The sequence below is a fragment of the Salmo salar genome, chromosome ssa20 (assembly GCF_905237065.1).
Source record: "Salmo salar chromosome ssa20, Ssal_v3.1, whole genome shotgun sequence".
NCBI lineage: Eukaryota > Metazoa > Chordata > Actinopteri > Salmoniformes > Salmonidae > Salmo > Salmo salar.
The window spans coordinates 45,733,942-45,752,701 of record NC_059461.1 but is presented as its reverse complement, the minus strand read 5'-3'; the positions used below and the strand labels follow the sequence as shown (position 1 = coordinate 45,752,701).

General features: G+C 41.6%; 2 protein-coding genes across 2 annotated transcripts in view; one reads left to right on the top strand and one right to left on the bottom strand.

Moving 5' to 3' along the window:
• Positions 1 to 612, bottom strand: part of LOC123729170 (serine/Arginine-related protein 53-like) — a 179,686-nt gene extending 179,074 nt beyond the window's left edge. The window contains exons 1-2 of the mRNA XM_045703374.1: positions 598 to 612; positions 227 to 398 (exon numbers count right to left, since the gene is read on the bottom strand). Of these exons, the coding sequence (XP_045559330.1) occupies positions 227 to 398; positions 598 to 612 (187 nt within the window). The remainder of the gene's footprint in view (positions 1 to 226; positions 399 to 597) is intronic.
• Positions 613 to 10,893: 10,281 nt separating this feature from the next.
• On the top strand, positions 10,894 to 18,121 carry LOC123729159 (short stature homeobox protein 2). Its single transcript, XM_045703351.1, has 5 exons — positions 10,894 to 11,549; positions 12,886 to 13,094; positions 15,399 to 15,456; positions 15,984 to 16,072; positions 16,608 to 18,121. Exons 1-5 carry the CDS (start codon positions 11,303 to 11,305, stop codon positions 16,899 to 16,901), a joined length of 897 nt encoding a protein of 298 aa, XP_045559307.1. The 5' UTR covers positions 10,894 to 11,302; the 3' UTR covers positions 16,902 to 18,121.
• The last annotated feature ends 639 nt before the right edge of the window (positions 18,122 to 18,760 follow it).

Below are 18,760 nucleotides of genomic sequence, written 5' to 3'. Positions count from 1 at the left end.
TCTCTGTGTTCTTACCCGTCTTTCACACAACACGTTAGACTGAGAAACAGAGAAGACAGGTCTCCCAGTCCCATCTCATACATAAATAACTTATATATCCCTCACAATCCTAATTTGGTGTGTTGTTAATTTCAGTCATCAAATAATTCCCTTATTACTTTCCATACCTAGCCCTCAAGAAGTGCCAGTGGCTGTTCATCGAATCATCAAGCCTTGCTGTTTTAACCGCGTATCTTGGTGGTTTTGGACCAAAGTGGTGCTGACAGAGACGCTGCTGCAGCCTTAGCGGGGCTGCAGTAAGCAGGGGCTGCAGTAAGCAGGGGCTGCAGTAAGCAGGGGCTGCAGTAAGCAGGGGCTGCATCAGCAGGGGCTGCAGCCACGGAGCTCCTCAGCTGGAGCTTCCGACAGTGGTGTGGAACAAACGCTATTCTGTTTTGTAAACACTGGCGTTGCTGAAATGGCGCTCTGATTGATAGTGTGAAGCAGCGATCATTGGTGGGACAGTATGTACATTTGAGGGGGGCTTGTCTGACTCTGAAACAGTTTGAGTAATATTCATTATTAACTATTCTCTTTCTATTTGTTTCTCTCCCTCACCAAATACTCACACATGCTTACTACTGAAAGACCGGGCCCTCTCCATTGGGAGCCCAGCAAGATAAGAGGGGAGGAGAAAAAACACTGAACAAATAATAGACTCTGAACTATCAAAACAAACTTGTTAGTACTTACTGAGCGAGAAAGCAAGAAAGAGCACTGTATTACTACTCGACGGGTTGGTTCAGGAAGAAGGCTTCCGTCGTGGCCCTGACTCAAGCACTTCACACTCGCGTTCAGCAGAAGAAACGTCCAGGACAAGACATGTTATTTGAACTTGCAGTATATACACACACACACACACACACACACACACACACACACACACACACACAGGCGTGTGAAGATAATGTAACAAAACACGGCTGGTTCGCACAAAGAGAAAGACGGCGCTACGGCACATGAGAGGGAGGCTGCCTGGGTGCTCCGGCATGACGGAAGCCATCCAAGTGAATAGTGGGAGCAGGTTTGACACGTGCACTAACACTGACTGTGTGTTCGGTGTCAACTCAATGGGAAGTGTGAGAGGAGCTATTTAATGCCTGGTGAACAGCTAGTGAACACTTGCTGTTCTTCACTGGAGACTTCGGGTAGCAATGATCTTTACACACGTAGGGTGTGTCCCAAATAGCACCCTGTTGCCTATACAGCGCACTACTTTTGACCAGGGCCCATAGGGAGACGCAGACGTAGCCTCATACATGAAGGCCTAACTTAATCCATTGACCCGGTATCTATTTTCAACCATTCCTTGGCCATATCCAACTCCTTCATTTGACAGAAGCACTTCCTAGGCAGCTAATGAATGAGTGGGAAGAGTGAAGGCTAATGGTTTAAACGGCTACAACCAGCCCCTCCCCACTCCACCCAGCCGGCCCCAGATCAGTGAGCCATTCTCTCAAGACCACCAATGATTTCCCATCAGCGTAATGGACCCTGACCAAAGCTCATAAATAATTACCATCAACCGGCCTTGTCTAAACGACTGCAGAGGGGAGTGTCGAGCGCGCGTGCATGTGTAGGAGGCTGGGTGGGGGTTTATGTCCAGTATCTTCTGTTAAAAAGACAGCATCCGCGGTCATTTACTCACAGACACTTTCTCTCTCTCTCTCACAAACACACGCACACAATCTGGAGAAACAAATGTTAAAGCCTGTGGGTCTAAATGACGACAGTATCATCAGTAACATCAACTACCGGTAACTACATTTATTCATTGTAATAGCCTATGTCCAACAGGTTTGTCTTCAACGCTGAGGAAACCAAGCTAACGAACTCCAAGGACAACTTAAAGTGTATCGTAAAGGTCAGATGTTTTGACTCATTTGTGTCTTGCTTGGACAGAGATGGTTGCATTGCAGGATGGGGGCATGTTCAATAACGCACTATGAATAAGACTCTCTCCTTCAAGCCACTCGCACAGACAGCGGGGTGTTGGGCCAGTTAGTGCATAATGCAATATTTGCAGTCACATTTAAATTCAAGCTTACTCCATAACTAGAAAGCAAACTCAACAGCTATGGTCATGCGAGGTCCATAATCATATAAACAACCACCCCATTGGAATAAGCATAATATCAAATCATTTAGTAAAGTTCCTCCCTCTGGTCCTATGATGTGAGGGCCATATCATTAGTATCAGCTGCTCATCTAACCTCTGTTCCAGCCAATCTTTGGGAGAATCTCAATTGGTATTGCTTGACTCCTTGCGTCCTCTTCTCAGTCCTCGTCTGCTTTTGAAAAAGGTCCAAGATAATCAAGGAGCGGAGTCGAGGTGGAAGAAACAAATATGCTTGTATGAAATGAGAATACCCCCCCCTCGCAAAAGGGAATTATGTTTACAGGGGTGGAATCCCAAAATGAATGTGTAAAGTGATCAAAACAAATGTAGCTAGTTGTGGAAGACTTTCTATAGATAAAAGGATAAGTAGCATATTGTTTTTTAAATGTGTGCATGCTTTTATCCTTTGAGAAAACAACAGCTGATTCAAAGGGCTGGGCGGATTTTAAAACACTTCCGCGCTAGCCGCCAGGAGGATCCTCTTGTGCATCCTCTGCTGAAGTAGGTCATCGAGAAGGTGAGCATACTCCCCCGCTCGCCTACTAGCGAATTTACACTCTCCTTGACCACTCAACCACTTATCGGTTTCTAGGTCACGGAGGAGAGTAGGACGGAGGAGTCACGGTGAGGACAGACTTTTGCCCAATTGAGAATCTCCCACTGAAATTTTAATTCCTTATGTTATAAAATATATTTTATCAAGACAAATATGATTATGTTCTGAATCATTCAGTGGGGTATTTCTCTAACATATCAACATTATATCCAAACAGTCGGATTTCATAACCTAATACATCCCATAATAAGCACCAAGCTCTGTTGACATACAGTGGCAAGAAAAAGTATGTGAACCCTTTGGATGTACCTTGATTTATGCATAAATTGGTCATCAAATTTGATCTGATCATCATCTAAGTCACAACAATAAACAAACATAGTGTGCTTAAACTAATAACACACAAATTATTGTATTTTTATTGTCTATATTGAATACATCATTTAAACATTCACAGTGTAGGTTGGGAAAAGCATGTGAACCCCTAGGCTAATGTCTTCTCCAATAGCTTATTGGAGTCAGGGGTCAGCTAACCCAGAGTCCAATCAATGAGACGAGATTGGAGATGTTGGTTAGAGCTGCGTTGCTCTATAAAAAACACTCACAAAATTTGAGTTTGCTATTCACAAGAAGCATTTGCTGATGTGAACCATGCCTCGACCAAAAGAGATCTTGGTCGAGGAATGTGGTGATTGACAGAGTCGAAAGCCTTGGCCAGGTCTATGAAAACAGCTGCACAGTATAGTCTCTTACCGATGGAGGTTATGATATCGTTTAGGAGAGTGTGGCTGAGGTGCACCCATGACTAGCTCGGAAACCAGATTGCATAGCGGAGAAGGTACGGTGGGATTCGAAATGGTCGGTGATCTGTTTGTTAACTTGGCTTTCGAAGACCTTAGAAAGGCAGGGTAGGATAGATATTGGTCTGTAGCAGTTTGGGTCTAGAGTGTCTCCCCCTTTGAAGAGGGGGATGACCGCGGCAGCTTTCCAATCTTTGGGGATCTCAGACGATACAAAAGAGAGGTTGAACAGGCTAGTAATAGGGGTTGCAACAATTTCGGCTGACAATTTTAGAAAGAGAGGGTCCAGATTGACTGGTCCGGCTGATATGTAGGGAGGCTTGGGCAAGTTGCTGTGGGGGGTGCAATTCGATTCTAATGCAGTATGCCACAGGATGTTTTTGTGCTGGTCAAGGGCAGTCAGGTCTGGAGTGAACCAAGCATTATATCTGTTCCTGGTTCAACATTTTTTGAATGGGGCATGCTTATTTAAGATCGTGAGGAAAGTTCTTTTAAAGAATAACCAGGCATCTTCTACTGACGGAATGAGGTCAATATCCTTCCAGGATACCCGGGCCAGGTCGATTAGAAAGGCCTGCTCGCTGAAGTGTTTTAGGGAGTGTTTGACAGTGATGAGGGGTGGCCGTTTAACCGCAGACCCATTACGGACGCAAGCAATGAGGTAGTGATTGCTGAGATCCTGGTTGAAGACAGGAGAGGTGTATTTGGAGGGCAGGTTGGTTAGAATGATATCTATGAGGGTGCCTGTGTTTACGGATTTGGGGTTGTACCTGGTAGGTTCATTGATAATTTGTGTGAGATTGAGGGCATCAAGCTTAGATTGTAGGATGGCCGGGGTGTTAAGCATGTCCCAGTTCAGGTCACCTAACAGCATGAGCTCTGAAGATAGATGGGGGGCAATCAATTCATATATGGTGTCCAGGGCACAGCTGGGGGCAGGTGGTGGTCTATAGCAAGCGGCAACGGTGAGAGACTTATTTCTGGAAAGGTGGATTTTTAAAAGTAGAAGCTCAAATTGTTTGTGAACAGACCTGGATAGTAAGACAGAACTCTGCCTGCTATATCTACAGTAGATTGCATCTCTGCCCCCTTTAGCAGTTCTATCTTGTTGGAAAATTTTATAGTTAGGGATGGAAATTTCATGGTTTTTGGTGGCCTTCCTAAGCCAGGATTCAGACACGACTAGGACACCCGGGTTGGCAGAGTGTGCTAAAGCAGTGAATAAAACAAACTTAGGGAGGAGGCTTCTAATGTTAACATGTATGAAACCAAGGCTTTAACGGTTACAGAAGTCAGCAAATGAGAGCGCCTGGGGAATGGGAGTGGAGCTAGGCACTGCATTGCCTGGATTAACCTCTACATCACCAGAGGTGCAGAGGAGGAGTAGGATAAGGGTACGGCTAAAGGTTATAAGAACTGGTCGTCTAGTGCGTTCAGAACAGGGAGCAGGTTTCTGGGCGCGGTAGAATAGATTCAATGCATAATGTACAGACAAAGGTATGGTAGGATATGAGTACAGTGGAGGTAAACCTATTCATTGAGTGACGATGAGAGAGGTATTGTCTCCAGAGACATCAATTAAACCAGGTGAAGTCACCGCATGTGTGGAAGGTGGGACAAGAGGGTTAGCTGAGGCATATCGAGAAGGGCTGGAGGCTCTACAGTGAAATAAGACAATAATCACTAACCAAAACAGCAATGGACAAGGCATAATGACATTAGGGAGAGGCATGGGTAGCCGAGTGATCTTTGGGTCCAGTGAGTAGCTGGGCGACCTGGATACACGGCGATTCACACAGCTAGCGAGCCGGGGATAGCAGGCTAGCAGAAGGGCCTTAGAGGGACGTCGCAACGGAAGAAGTCTGTTGTAGCCCCGTCGTGCGGTTACGTCGGCAGACCAGTCGTGGTGGATCAGCAGGGGTCCGTGTAGTAAAAGGGTCCAGGCCAATTGGCAAAATAGGTATATTAGCCCAAAAAATTGGCTGACGGAACTCTTCACCGGCTCCGTATCGGCAATAAAAGGGGTCCAGGCCAAATGGAAAAATAGGTATTGTAGCCCAAGGAGTGGCTGATGGACCTCTTCAGCTAGCCAGGAGATGGGCCTAGCATAGGCTAGTAAGACATTTTTGGTGGCCTTTAACCAAAATAACCAAAAATGTCACCTGCCCCCTTAAGGACGGGAGGTTACCATGGTAGCGCGACTCGTGTCATGTTTGTGCCTGTGAGTTTGAGTCTGACTAGTAGAAGTGTTGTCTTCTCTTCCCTAGCAGATGAAACTCAAACAGAACAACAACCTAGCTAGTGAACAAACCAATGTAAATATTCTAGAAACACAAGGACAAAGTCTCACTTCAGTAGACATTCGTTTCAAGTAAATTAGACCAAATGTTATGCCTGTGCGCAGCGCTTCTGCCAGGCAGTGTTGCAGCACGAGGTGGAATAGGCTATATAGGATTCGTAGTTCTTGACTGATTAATTTACAAGCAATGAAACGAAATGGCAGAAACACTTTGAAAACAGCTACTGCTGCATTCATTTTACTATACATGTGATCATACTTGACTATTTTTATTCACAACTTTAAGTGAAATGCTTGAACTGTGGAGCCCTGACCACCCGCCAACGTGGCTAGTGAAATAAACATCTTACCGGCCAATACCAAAATCTACCCGCATTTGGCAGGTGGCTGGTGTTAATTTTAGACCCTGTCGGTCGACATTTCACAGAGATACGCTTGCATTAATTTCGAATGAATATGAAAAGCGTATACTAAAATGTGAAAACACTACATGTCAAAATCAATATCAATCTTCCCTCGATATTCTTTAACGCACTGAGGAGTTACCCATTGGTCAAAAGATGTGTTTTTGATTAGACACCCTAAGTAGTAGCTCTATAAAGGAGTATTATCCTATTCAATTGACACCGTCTTTCAATAATTATTTTTTTATATATATATTTTAAGGCACGTTTAGTAAACATATTCAGGATAGCTAGCTAGATATGTAGATGGAGAGATAGAGGAGAGGGATACAGGAGACAAAGTGAGTGGCAGGACGGGGGATCCAACCGCCGCCTCCACAGGCATATGTGGTGTGGAGATGGTGGCACTACCACTAGACCAGCCCCCGTTACGGCTGATGATCCATTACACATTCAGTTTGCTCCTATATTCATGCACCTCTGTTAGACGGAGACAGTATATCTGTTCCTCTAGTATTGTACACAGTACACCTACCATGCAGGTCTGTCCTTTCTGTCTGACGTTGCGTTGTAGGCCTGCCTCCTCCTATCTTTGCCAGTGTAGTAGTTAACTCATCTACAGGTCTCTCTCTGTATATTGCAGTATTTCTATATAGACCTACCTCCTGTCTCTGTCTCTGGAGCGGCTGCTGGACCGCTTTCTGCGGCTGGTCACACGGCTGCCGGAGGAGCTGGAGGAAGAGGAGCGCCTTCTGTGATTTTCCTTCTTCCTCTTGCTACGGCTGTCCTCTTAGCTGTCAGAGGGGCGGTGTCCCATTATCCCTCACTTCACTGGGTCTGTAGGGTGGAAGGGACAAAGCATAACAGCAGGGAAAAGGACATGTCTTATTTAATTTAATTCATACAGTTATTCATTGATTTCTCAGACGAAACAGTAGGCCTACATCTAGCCGATTAAACTCAACGATTTACGATGGAGTTGAGCGGCGACTACTGTGGGCTGACTGGAGCTGCGATGACACATACAATTGTTTTTTATATAAACTACTGACTTCAGCACCCAAAGAATAGCCTGCAATTACACGACATTGTTCTGTGTAATTGCAGGCTATTACTTGGGTGCTCAAATCAGTCGTTTTAAAAGTTCCAGTCCGCCAACACTAGTCGCTGCTCAACTCCATCGTAAATCGTGGAGTTGAGACAGTTAGCGTAAATCCTGCAATGAGTAGCTGTACTGTAGCTAGATGCTACATTGTTTAATGTCCCCATTCCTTCCTTCCTCCAAGACTGACAAATAGCTGGCAAAATAACTTTTCTGTTCTGAATATACTTGTGCAGTCAGTATGTCAGAGAGCTAGTTAGTGAACTTCAACTCGGCTCCACCTGTCTTAAGAGAGCGCGGACACAATGTAAACAATGAACTTACATTATCATAGCGCTAACTAGAGACAGTTTACGCTATCACGCATAATGGCTAGCTACGCATTCTCAAATAATTGTTCAACTAACTACCGTTTATACATGTGTTAAAAATATACTGTGAAGTTTTAATTTTCAGGTTATAACATGCAGACAGAATTTGACATTTCAAGACTGCTGGCATGCTAGCTAACGTGTTAGCTTTAGTTTGCAGCGAAGCACAGCTGACTATAGGCATTTTTGTGTTACGGTAAATAGCTACAACGTTATTACCAGCATTGACGTATTTCAAACATTACTTATACAGTGACTAAATTGGGGGGAAGGGGGGGGGACAACAATTCATACCAGGTATCATGCGACAAATATTCCTCCTTCCTTTGAAAACCACTCGAAATACGCCACCATGCACTGCTCAAAAGACTACACTAGTAAATCAAGAGCACATCGATTGAAGAACGTTCGGATGAAACGTGCAGGCAAGAGAATCTACAACAGAGCTATCGTTCGTATATCTCTCTGTCTATGATCTTTATGCTACTCTTGTCATATTTTACAATTGTGTATGTTTAGCCTACATTTCGTGAAGTTGCATAACTTTTGTTACATTATATCGTATATAGCCTAGGCTATGGGAAACAGTAGCCTGAAGTTGTTGGCCTATAATAAAACGGGCATTTTTTATTTTGAGATATTATGAGTGTAAAATAAACTGTGAATGCTGAATACCCTCCTAATTGGTTATAATTACAAATCTTACTGCTCATGTAATTTGTGGAAAATGTAGACTTGTAGACCTATTAGACCTGCAATCAAGATTACATTTTTACATTTAGTCTACATTTGAATCATTTAGCAGGCGCTCTTATCCAGAGCGAATTACAGTTTTTGCATTCATTTTAAGATAGTTTGGTGGGATAACCACATATCACGGTCCAATCACATATTTAGCGTCTCACATAGAATATAAATTATCATTAGGCATATTTCAAAGGAATATCGCCCACACTCTCGCTCTGATTCGGCACTGAGGTATTTCTAGGCTAATCAGACTTCACGCAACTTGACGCATTAGGACTTGAAGTCCATTATAAAGTAGGCTAAAGCAAAGTACCATTTATTTGTTTTTTGTCTTGCTTTATGGTTAAGATTGTTGCATTGCATTAAAATAGTACGTTAAATATGAAAGCCATGTCAAGGATGTCAGACTATTCCAAGTTTCGTCTTATAACCTACTTTAATAAAGTATTCTTCCCAAATAGACTACCTCTTAAATAAACGAGTGAAAGAAAGCATTGGGGGTTGCTTGAAGAACATTCGTTTGTGCACCCCATGCATTTGCTCACATTAGGCCTAGTTTGAATTAATAATAATAATTTGTAGGTTTAGGAATAATTTAAGCCTAACATGTATTGTGCTAGAATGAATTGAATAGAAATGTTGCTCTTTGGTCCACAGGTTTTGTCTTCACGCGCGCAACACACACACACACACACACACACACACACACACACACACACACACACACACACACACACACACACACACACACACACACACACACACACACACACACACACACAAACATACACACATACACATACGCAAAAGGCACACATACCCACACAAAGGGAGCATATCATTTTTGGGGGTTGATTATCCATTTAGGTCTATTAGAGTGAATACAGGTTATATAGCATATAAACTCCTAAAACACCATAGGCCTAGTCTAAATATATGTCCGACAGCCAATAGTTTTCTTGTCTCTCGGTTTTCCTATGTTAAAACTTTAACTCTGAGATGTTTCAATGGTAGCTTACCTATGCGGAATGCTAACTTTTTATTAACTTCTTGGAAATTGTGTTCTATTAGTAGCCTAACCTTCACGACATCCCACGTTGAAATGGATCGAACATGTTTATCTTTGCAATTGATAGAACTTATACTACTAAAGTGTGTAGGTCTTTGTACTTATTTTGATATAAATAGCAGGTTTCAGATTAACTTAAATTCTCTAGCATAATAGCAGCCTATAATTTGTGCTGCTTTCAGAGGACACAGAAACATAATGAATGCCTAAGGTTAAAGAACGGAGACATCATTAATTTTTAATAAGGGGAATTGTTCGAGCCTGTGTGCGGAAAAAATATTTTATATAGATTATCAATAAACGCGCTTAATTTTGCATCAAATTTACAAGTGATAGCCTATCATACAGCTGTATCCAATCCCATTCCGGCTTCTATTTAGCCTTTTTCAGTTCACTTAATTGCTTTGTCCCCACGGCATCCAGTAACCTTCACCGTAAATGAACCATTGTTTATTTATTTTGCAAATATGCAATAATTTCAATAGGCAGTCAACTTAAGAAACCATAATTAACACGCCCAATGGCAACGCATCACATGAAACGCTTTAATTAAACGTTTAGTTGCTGTTTAACATTCTAATGGCGTGAGAAAGTCTATCGAGATTTGATATTAACCAATATAGTTTCCCTAATGACTTCAGATTAATATAATTGCTGATTTAAAATGTAAATACATTATCTAATAAATGAAGACAAAAATGTGAGATCAGTTTTATCATTTCAGTTGTCATCTGAAGACATTTGAAGAACAAAAACTATTGATCATAATTATCTGGTCATTCTTAGCCTCAATTAAAAAACAGGCTTGTAAAAAACTAAATCAAAAACGAATAATGAATTATCCTATCTTCCAAATCATGGGAGAAATATGTATTACTTTTATAATTTGTTTTATTATTATCATTATTATTATTATTATTATTATTATTGTGATTATTATTTATATGATAGCTCCTTATCAAATGATTTTTCTAATCATTACAAATTACACACTAAAAATGATTAAGAAGTAACATATACAAGCTATCAACATGCAGCACAGTTTATCTGTTATTGCTTCAACTATGTGTTTATTTGCTGTTATTGGAGCAGAAAACATTGTTCAGACGCGTTATCGTTGCATGTGAGTCAAGTTGAGCGTCTGACTAAGGAGCATCCCAGTTGGTCCTCTCTTTACCTTTCTCTCTCCGTATCACTGTCGCTGTCTCTTTTTCCCCAGATCACAGAGATTTGGAGGAAGCTCCGTTATGTGCTCCCCGCACGAGCTTGTCATTTTCAGTTTTAGCCACACCCCTGCAGAAATCCTGCCCATCTCCCTGGTGTTTAAAAAACTAATTCAGGACAATAGCAACGAATCCACGCTTAATTAAATTAATTAGTCCTTCTTGTCAATCTTGGATTAATGGCCAATAGCAACCTCGTAAGAATGATGTGAAATCTGAAGGGCTGCTAATCTGTTTTTCGATGCTGTCAGTACAGGCGAAGGAAGGGGGCTCATCCCGGCATCCTGAGGGGAGGTAATTTGCACAGATCAAGGGGCAGGCGTTGCAAAGTATAAATACTGTGACTTCAATAGCGGATCACCAGCAGGTCGGAACTCCGCAGCAAGAAGAATTGGCCGAGATCTTATACATTTAGCTGCAGCACGAGATCCAGAGTTGGCAACAACATCACCTTGCATTTAGGTCGACTAAAGTAAACACTCTTGATGTCTTAAACTGTTGTGGAACTGAGAGAGAGAGGGAACGAGAGAGCGAGAGTGAGAGACCAAGACGGGGAGATTTTTTGGAGCAGTGATGGAAGAACTTACCGCGTTTGTGTCTAAGTCTTTTGATCAGAAAGTGAAGGAAAAGAAGGAGGTGATCACGTACAGGGAGGTGCTGGAGACCGGATCTGCGCGAGCCAGGGAGGGTCTCGCCAGCGAACCGAATCGCGAGGAAATGAACGATATCGCTCGGGTAGACGCGCGATCGCCAGGCAGGGAACCGGACATGCTGGGGCCGGAGAGAACCAGGGATGTGGGAAGCCCGAAACTGATCGATGGTAAACTAGCCTACTGCTATGCGTTCATACGGTTTCCTTATGCGATGTACTATAATGTAACGGCTTTGAGGTTAAACAAAGTCAAATGTTTTTGAATTATGCTCTAACGTTCATACTTTGGGAATACCCCGTGCGCTAAAACAATAATAACTTTGACAAACATGTCACGGGCCTAGTCAAAGAAAATAACCTTGCATGCTTTTGTGTATATCGCTGGAAAAAAACGAATGAAGGTGTTGCTTCTATGCGTTGGTATACGTTTATATGGCTACGTGCATGGTTTAGCACTCTTTTGTATTTGTATTATTTTCCCAATTACACGTTTAGCTTCATGTGACTGTGAGGGACACTAAAAGTAAGCGTACGTTTATAGCCTAGTTGTTGTCATAATGTGTAGTGGCTGTGTAATGCAATGTTGAGTGTAATATCAGGCCCACAATTGAATTAGGTAGGCCTATCCGGTTAAGTGCTTTTCTGTCTGAAGAGAAATGGTATAGCATGCTTTTAAAAGATCAACGCATTTATTTGGGAATGTAATAATTATCATGGCTGGTCACTGTCTAACCCCCTCTGAAGCGCATTGCAATTTCAGTAACAAGAAACAATGTGTTGTATTGAGATATTCATCAACGGCATAAAGACAAAAATGCTGGGGAAAAAAAGATGGCTATTTAAATGATCCAATAACACACAAAAATCAACAGGCCGAGCAGAAACGATTCATATAAATCTGTGTTTGTGTTTTTCATTCATGTTCTCTAATCATTTAATTGGATTATGTCATCAGTAATTAGGTATTTTCGCTATATTGACCATCATATTGATCACTTAATTGCATTGGCCTAGATCAAACAAATAGCCTAATGTTGCATTCGCTGGGACGGTAATCGTTTACATCTTCAAATGTTAATCAGTCGTTTCACTTTATACCACCGTGGAGAATGACATTGGGCAGATACAATTAGATAAATCCCACAGTTGCACAACGGGTAGCCCTATGCCTTAGTAAAAATCACATCATAGCCATTACAATACATCATGAAAAAATATAAACCGAGCTGCTGGACCTATATCCTACACAGGAAAACACGAGCTATGATAAGCGATCGGACATCCAACAGTGGGCACCCCAATGCATATTTATAAGGAGTTAATAATTGAAGACCTTTCTGTAGGACTACAAAACATCCGAAGCTGATATTGGGTGTAATGCTTGGGAGGATGGATCCACATGTTCGCTTTAGGAAGGTCGTTGTGTGATGCCTCCTCCTCTAGCCTTGTATAGCTGAGGCCTTTTTACTCATCCTCATTCATTTGCTGCTACCCTTCTCTGTAGGTACCACGCACATGAAAGAGAGAAAAGAGGACACAAAGCAAATGGAGGACGAGGCACAGACTAAAATCAAGCAGAGGAGAAGTCGGACTAACTTTACACTGGAGCAATTGAACGAGCTAGAGCGGCTATTCGACGAGACCCACTATCCAGATGCCTTCATGCGCGAGGAGCTGAGCCAGCGGCTAGGGCTGTCCGAGGCTCGAGTACAAGTAAGGGGCTCTCTATCTTCTTTCGGTTTTTTTTTTGTCTATGTGTAAAGATATCGTGTGTTGCTCATATTAGGAATCTTTTACAAAAGAGAACCCAATGATGTTTTGTATGCTGCCTGTCTTACGTCTAGAGAGGAACAGTTGTCCTCATGTTCTCGACTACTTTTACGCACAGAGGGAAACCATGTACCACTACCGCTCTCTAGAGAATGGGGTTTATTTACATGCTTCTTGTGGCTTTTTTTGGGGGGGGGGCGTAGCACCATTCTAAAAAGTGACACTATAAGCAATTGATCGACATTTTATCATTGATATATTAGGCCATCAAAAAAACTGAAACTAAAATGTTAAAATGGATTAAATCTAATTTTCTGAATATGCTGTGTGTGTCTCTCTCTCTCTCTCTCTCTCTCTCTCTCTCTGTGTGCGTGTGTGCGCGCGCGTGCGTGTGTGTGTGAGCGAGAGAGAATAAAGAAAGAATGAGTAGAAAGAAAGAAAGAAAGAAAGAAAGAAAGAAAGAAAGAAAGAAAGAAAGAAAGAAAGAAAGAAAGAAAGAAAGAGAGAGTTATTCCATGTAAAAAAAAAAATAACGCTGTACAGTGCATCTCAATTAAGGCCTAGAATCTTGTCATATAGATAGGCCTATTGTGCACTCCACATTGTGCCAAGTTTCAGATGACAATTTTGTTAAAATATTATTATACGATTAATTTAATTTTAAATCAGACATTCAAAATCCTGTAGAAAACAAACACAATATTTGTCCCTCACTTTATTAGTAACCTATATGTTGCTCGCACGAGATACATCTGTCTTGTATTTTTTCGACCGGGAAAGACCATCTGTACTACTGAAACCCAATAAGCCGTTTCGGAGAGGGGGGGGGACTTCAGTCTCTGTGTAACCGGAGAAGAGTGACTGAGCCGAGCAATGACAATGAACATCGACATCGGTTCTGATCTGATTTATCAAACCCCATAATATCTTATTTCAGCCTCTTTCATCCCTTATGCCTCGGCCCAGGGAGACGAAGCAGCGAGTATTTATTCACTGAATATGTCGGTTCTTTCTAAAATATCATAAAACGAGTAAATCCCTCCCCCCAAAAAAGTTAAAGCAAGAGCTTTTTGCAACGTCTCCCGGCGAGAGTTGGAATTTTACCAAGGCGTATTGTGTCACAAGCAAGGCGAGTGCAAGGAGCACAGCTCGAGGATTTACATAAATTATGTATTATTTTCTTCCCAAATCAAGATCTGCTGCTCTTTCTATTTTCAGTACATGATGTAAACGACCATGCGATTTATGGGGCCCTTTTCTAGCCACAGTTGCATGCAGGGATGAAAGGACAATTTCCAGCACAAAGGCCAATTTATTTTTGTATTAAAGTAGTAACGTGTTTGCTTACTTCGTGGTGGGCTATTTGCTTCTGTTTTCAGTCAACGTAAAGATTGATAATAAAATCAATAAGATACGAGATGTATGTTATATTGCATTGTGGACACGGCTACGTGGTCAAAATATGACTTTGGCGCTTACGACATATTGATAGACTTATCAATATCATTTCTATTCTGTACATAATGCGCTCTGTGCAGGAGAATTGGTAAACGGTGTTGTGGGCTAATTTATCCACAGCTTTGTAGGGGATTCAAAGTAGATTATCATAGTAATGAGACGCCTTATCTCCGTTCCAAGATAGCCTACTCCTCGGAACATTATGCTTTTAAGGAACAGACATAAAAGAAAATAGCTATCCTCAGAAAGAGCTTTGTGTAGGGCGTGTTATGGCAGTAATTAAACGAAACTGTAAAGCATTTAAATGCTTCAGTAACATAGATTTTCCTGCAGATTAAGGCAATTAATTTCACCAGCCATTAATGAGAGAGAGCTTTTCTCAGATCACGTTGCTCAGATATCCAAAACCGTAATCAATTAATGCTATCCGATATCAGAGAAGCAATTCGGTTCTTCTGGGACGCTAATCTATAGAAAGATGAAACCGGCGCTGAGAAGGTAACTTATTATGATCAAATATAGCCTGCAAATGTCAAACAAGTGTGTTTACACAGCTATAATATGATAATAACATTCCCCCTTTTCGTTGTGGTCTACTTTCTAACGTTGTGTTTAGCCAGCCCCCTTGTTGTAAATGTAATAATTAAAATCTGGTGTTAAGCGCGCGCATTAATATTTCAGGGCTCCTTTGGGATATTGTTTTTCTGCGGTTGTCATTTTGAGCGGAATTACACATACCCTCACAAGCAGCTGCCAATCACGGTCACTAATTAATTTCTCTCCCCGCAGGTTTGGTTTCAGAACCGGAGGGCCAAATGCAGAAAGCAGGAGAATCAATTACACAAAGGTGCGTTTTTATTCTTTGTCCATCTGCAATATCCTATTTATGCGTCGTGATAATAATGGTATACATTTGGAAAGGGATACAAGAACATATTTGAAAACCATAAGCATCAAGGGTGCCTACAAATTGAAATGCATCAAATGCACAACAACAAATGCTTTCCAACCCTGTTGCTGGAGAGCTACCGTCCTGTAGGTTTTCACTCCAACACTAATCTAGCGCGCATGGTTCTAATAATTAGCTGGTTGATAAACTGAATCAGGTTAGTTACAACTGGGGTTGGGCTGAAACATACAGGACGGTAGCTCTCCAGGAACAGGGTTGGAGAGTCTTGCTATAGGCTATATATGCAACAACTAAAATCGATAGCGTTTGAATGGCAGTAGCTCCCTGAATCTTTATCCTGATGTGCTATTTGCACTCCATTATTTTGGATAATGGAATTGTTTGTTGTTTCCAGAGTATAAATATTTGCCTCAATTATAATCTGGAGACTATTTCCCTTACAGATGTCCTGTCTTTTTTTCCAGGAGTTCTCATTGGAGCCGCGAGTCAGTTTGAAGGTTGTCGTGTAGCGCCATATGTCAACGTGGGGGCCTTACGGATGCCATTCCAACAGGCAAGTTACTTTGAAGCGTGCAGTCTTTGACTAAACCAATCCCCAGGCTGCTGTCTTGGCACAGGCCTTGTCCAAGTGGTATGGGACAACAGTGTTCCAATAATAGGGGGTTATAAAAATCGTATTCAGATAATCTTATAAGGCCTTTAGGCTTGTTATCAAACCCTGAAGTGAATACCCATTGTAGCCTATGCCACATATTAATAGAAAATCTCCCAGTCGTTAGAGATTCTTAAATTGTGTTCTCAAGTTGTGATACAGACTTTTGATTCAATTGATATAGTGTGTTTTATATCGGCTTGCATTCAACAATATGCATCAACATACATAAGGGTTGGATTCAATTCCATCTCAATTCCATCTGAAAAGGACTTGAAAAATGAATTGAAAATGCCATTTTCATATTCATATCATTGGATCGTGTAATTGAAATGGAATTGGACCCAGTGAATACTTTATGAAATGAATACAAGACAGCCTTCCACAAGTTAGCTAATATGTTTCTCCCCTCTCTTCCCCATCCGTGCGTCCGTAGGATAGTCATTGCAACGTGCCGCCCTTCTCCTTTCAGGTCCAGGCGCAACTGCAGTTGGACAGCGCAGTGGCCCACGCGCACCATCACCTGCACTCTCACCTGGCAGCGCACGCTCCTTACATGATGTTTCCGGGCCCGCCATTTGGTTTGCCCTTGGCTACGCTAGCGGCTGAATCCGCCTCTGCTGCCTCGGTTGTGGCCGCAGCTGCAGCCGCCAAAAACACCAACAAAAACTCCAGTATTGCAGATCTGAGACTCAAGGCCAAAAAACACGCGGCAGCTCTGGGACTGTGACTAGGCGTGCAACAAGGCGTCTACGGCGTCTAAAATGCCTACATTATTGACTGAGAGTCATCAACAACGCAGAGGCATCAAAACAAAAAATGCTTACAAAGTGAAAGCAAGGACATATTTGTTTTTTTTGTGTTTAAAAAAAAATGAAGGACATCATGTATAACTATAGAAAATAGGCTATTTATGAGATAAAACAAAGATAGACTGTGAAATCGATAATAAAGGGCGGGAGTTGATGTAGGCTACGGGTTCACAATGCAACGTGGTAACCGCACCAACGTCAAACTAGGGTGGAGGTGTCAACGAGCAAGATTTCCAAGAGGAACGATGCCGCTGGGACGTTCGATTCTTTGTGAAACAAGGAGAACTCTTCTGCGTTGTTTTTCATTATTAGGCTATGTTATTTCCTTTTGAAACTATAGAGGCTGGCCTCGTTATATTTCAAAACATGTTCTCTGTAAAAGGAAACAGCGGATGTTCGTGAACGAATAGAGACAACAACAAAAAATAATACACTTATGTGACAGGTTTTTTTTTCTGTTATTTTTCTTGTCCATATGAAAACTCCTCTGCAGTGTTGCATGAATTTCTTTCCTCACAGATGACGTAATTTGAGTCGGTTCCATTTCACTCTCGTGCTCTCCCTCCGTGGACAGCAGACAGACAGACAGACACTCCGAGGACCTGATGAAGCTCTCACCTCAATGTCACAGTATTTGGACCTCATGGCTTCTAGACGTGTCGGGATGTGTGGAATTCAGACATTTGCCCGAAAATGTTACATTATTTTGTGAATGGTGAACTTCCGTTAGTCTATGAAGTTTTATACAATGCATTTGCGAGTGATTCGACCTACTGAAAGCGCAATATATAATGTCACTTCTTAAGAAGGTGAGACGGTACGGAGCACATGTAAAATATGTTAATACACAAGAAACATGCATTATTTTTTGTTATTTTGTGGCTTATGAGTGCATTGTGAGAGCATTTCTGTTTTCTATTTTACTGTCCTTCCGTGTGTAAAAATCATGTGCATTCTGTAGGCTATGTAATGTTGATGTTTTTATAGCAGTGAAAGTGAACGTAGCCCTACCCGAGGCACGGATTTCTCAAAATATCATAGAAATTCTTATACTTTTTTCATCACTTATGTGAAACGTGAACTCACCTGAACAACATGCTTTCGGTTCATAGAATAAATCAACTGAAGTTTCTTTTTATGATAGCCTCTGTTTACATTCCTTTTTCATTCAAATGTATCTCTTGTGTGGGGAGTAGCCTAGTTTCGATGGATAAACTTGTTAAAAAAAATATTAATTTCATATTATTATTGCTGTATTATTATTCCATATTATTGCACTAAGGGTATTATTACAATTATTATAATGGGCTAAGATGCATTATTATTATTTAGTCTACTACTTATACAGCGTCTGCTACTACCATCGATTGTATTCGGGTTGTAGGGCCTTGCCTATACAGACGTATGGAAGGCTACATAAATGATTCATGTTTAGATATATTTGATCCAGTTGTGTCAGGCCCGTTTAGCCACGTGTTATTTTTTTCTCTCAAGATCATGGACATCTTTGTCATAGTCCCTAACCTTTCCAAACCAGTACATTATTCAAAATGTTTTGTTACGTTTCAGAGCTCTGTGGAAAAGGTGTCAACTATCGCATTGAAGACGATAGGCTTATGGAATATTAAAAGTCCATTGAAAATACGGAAAAATACCGAAAAGACACGAAGACTGTTTGATGGCGTGTAATGCCGGTGTGTGGTCATTTAGCTGTTATGATGTTTGAGGAACTTTTCACTGGTCTAGCCTAGTCTCTTATGTAGACCAGCTCGTTTTT

Excerpts from the sequence above, each read along its gene's own strand:
- LOC123729159 (XM_045703351.1), top strand. The coding sequence starts at position 11,303 with ATGGAAGAACTTACCGCGTTTGTGTCTAAGTCTTTTGATCAGAAAGTG. Across the intron at positions 13,095-15,398 it reads TGTCCGAGGCTCGAGTACAA|GTTTGGTTTCAGAACCGGAG; the intron begins GTAAGGGGCTCT and ends CTCTCCCCGCAG. Across the intron at positions 15,457-15,983 it reads GGAGAATCAATTACACAAAG|GAGTTCTCATTGGAGCCGCG; the intron begins GTGCGTTTTTAT and ends CTTTTTTTCCAG.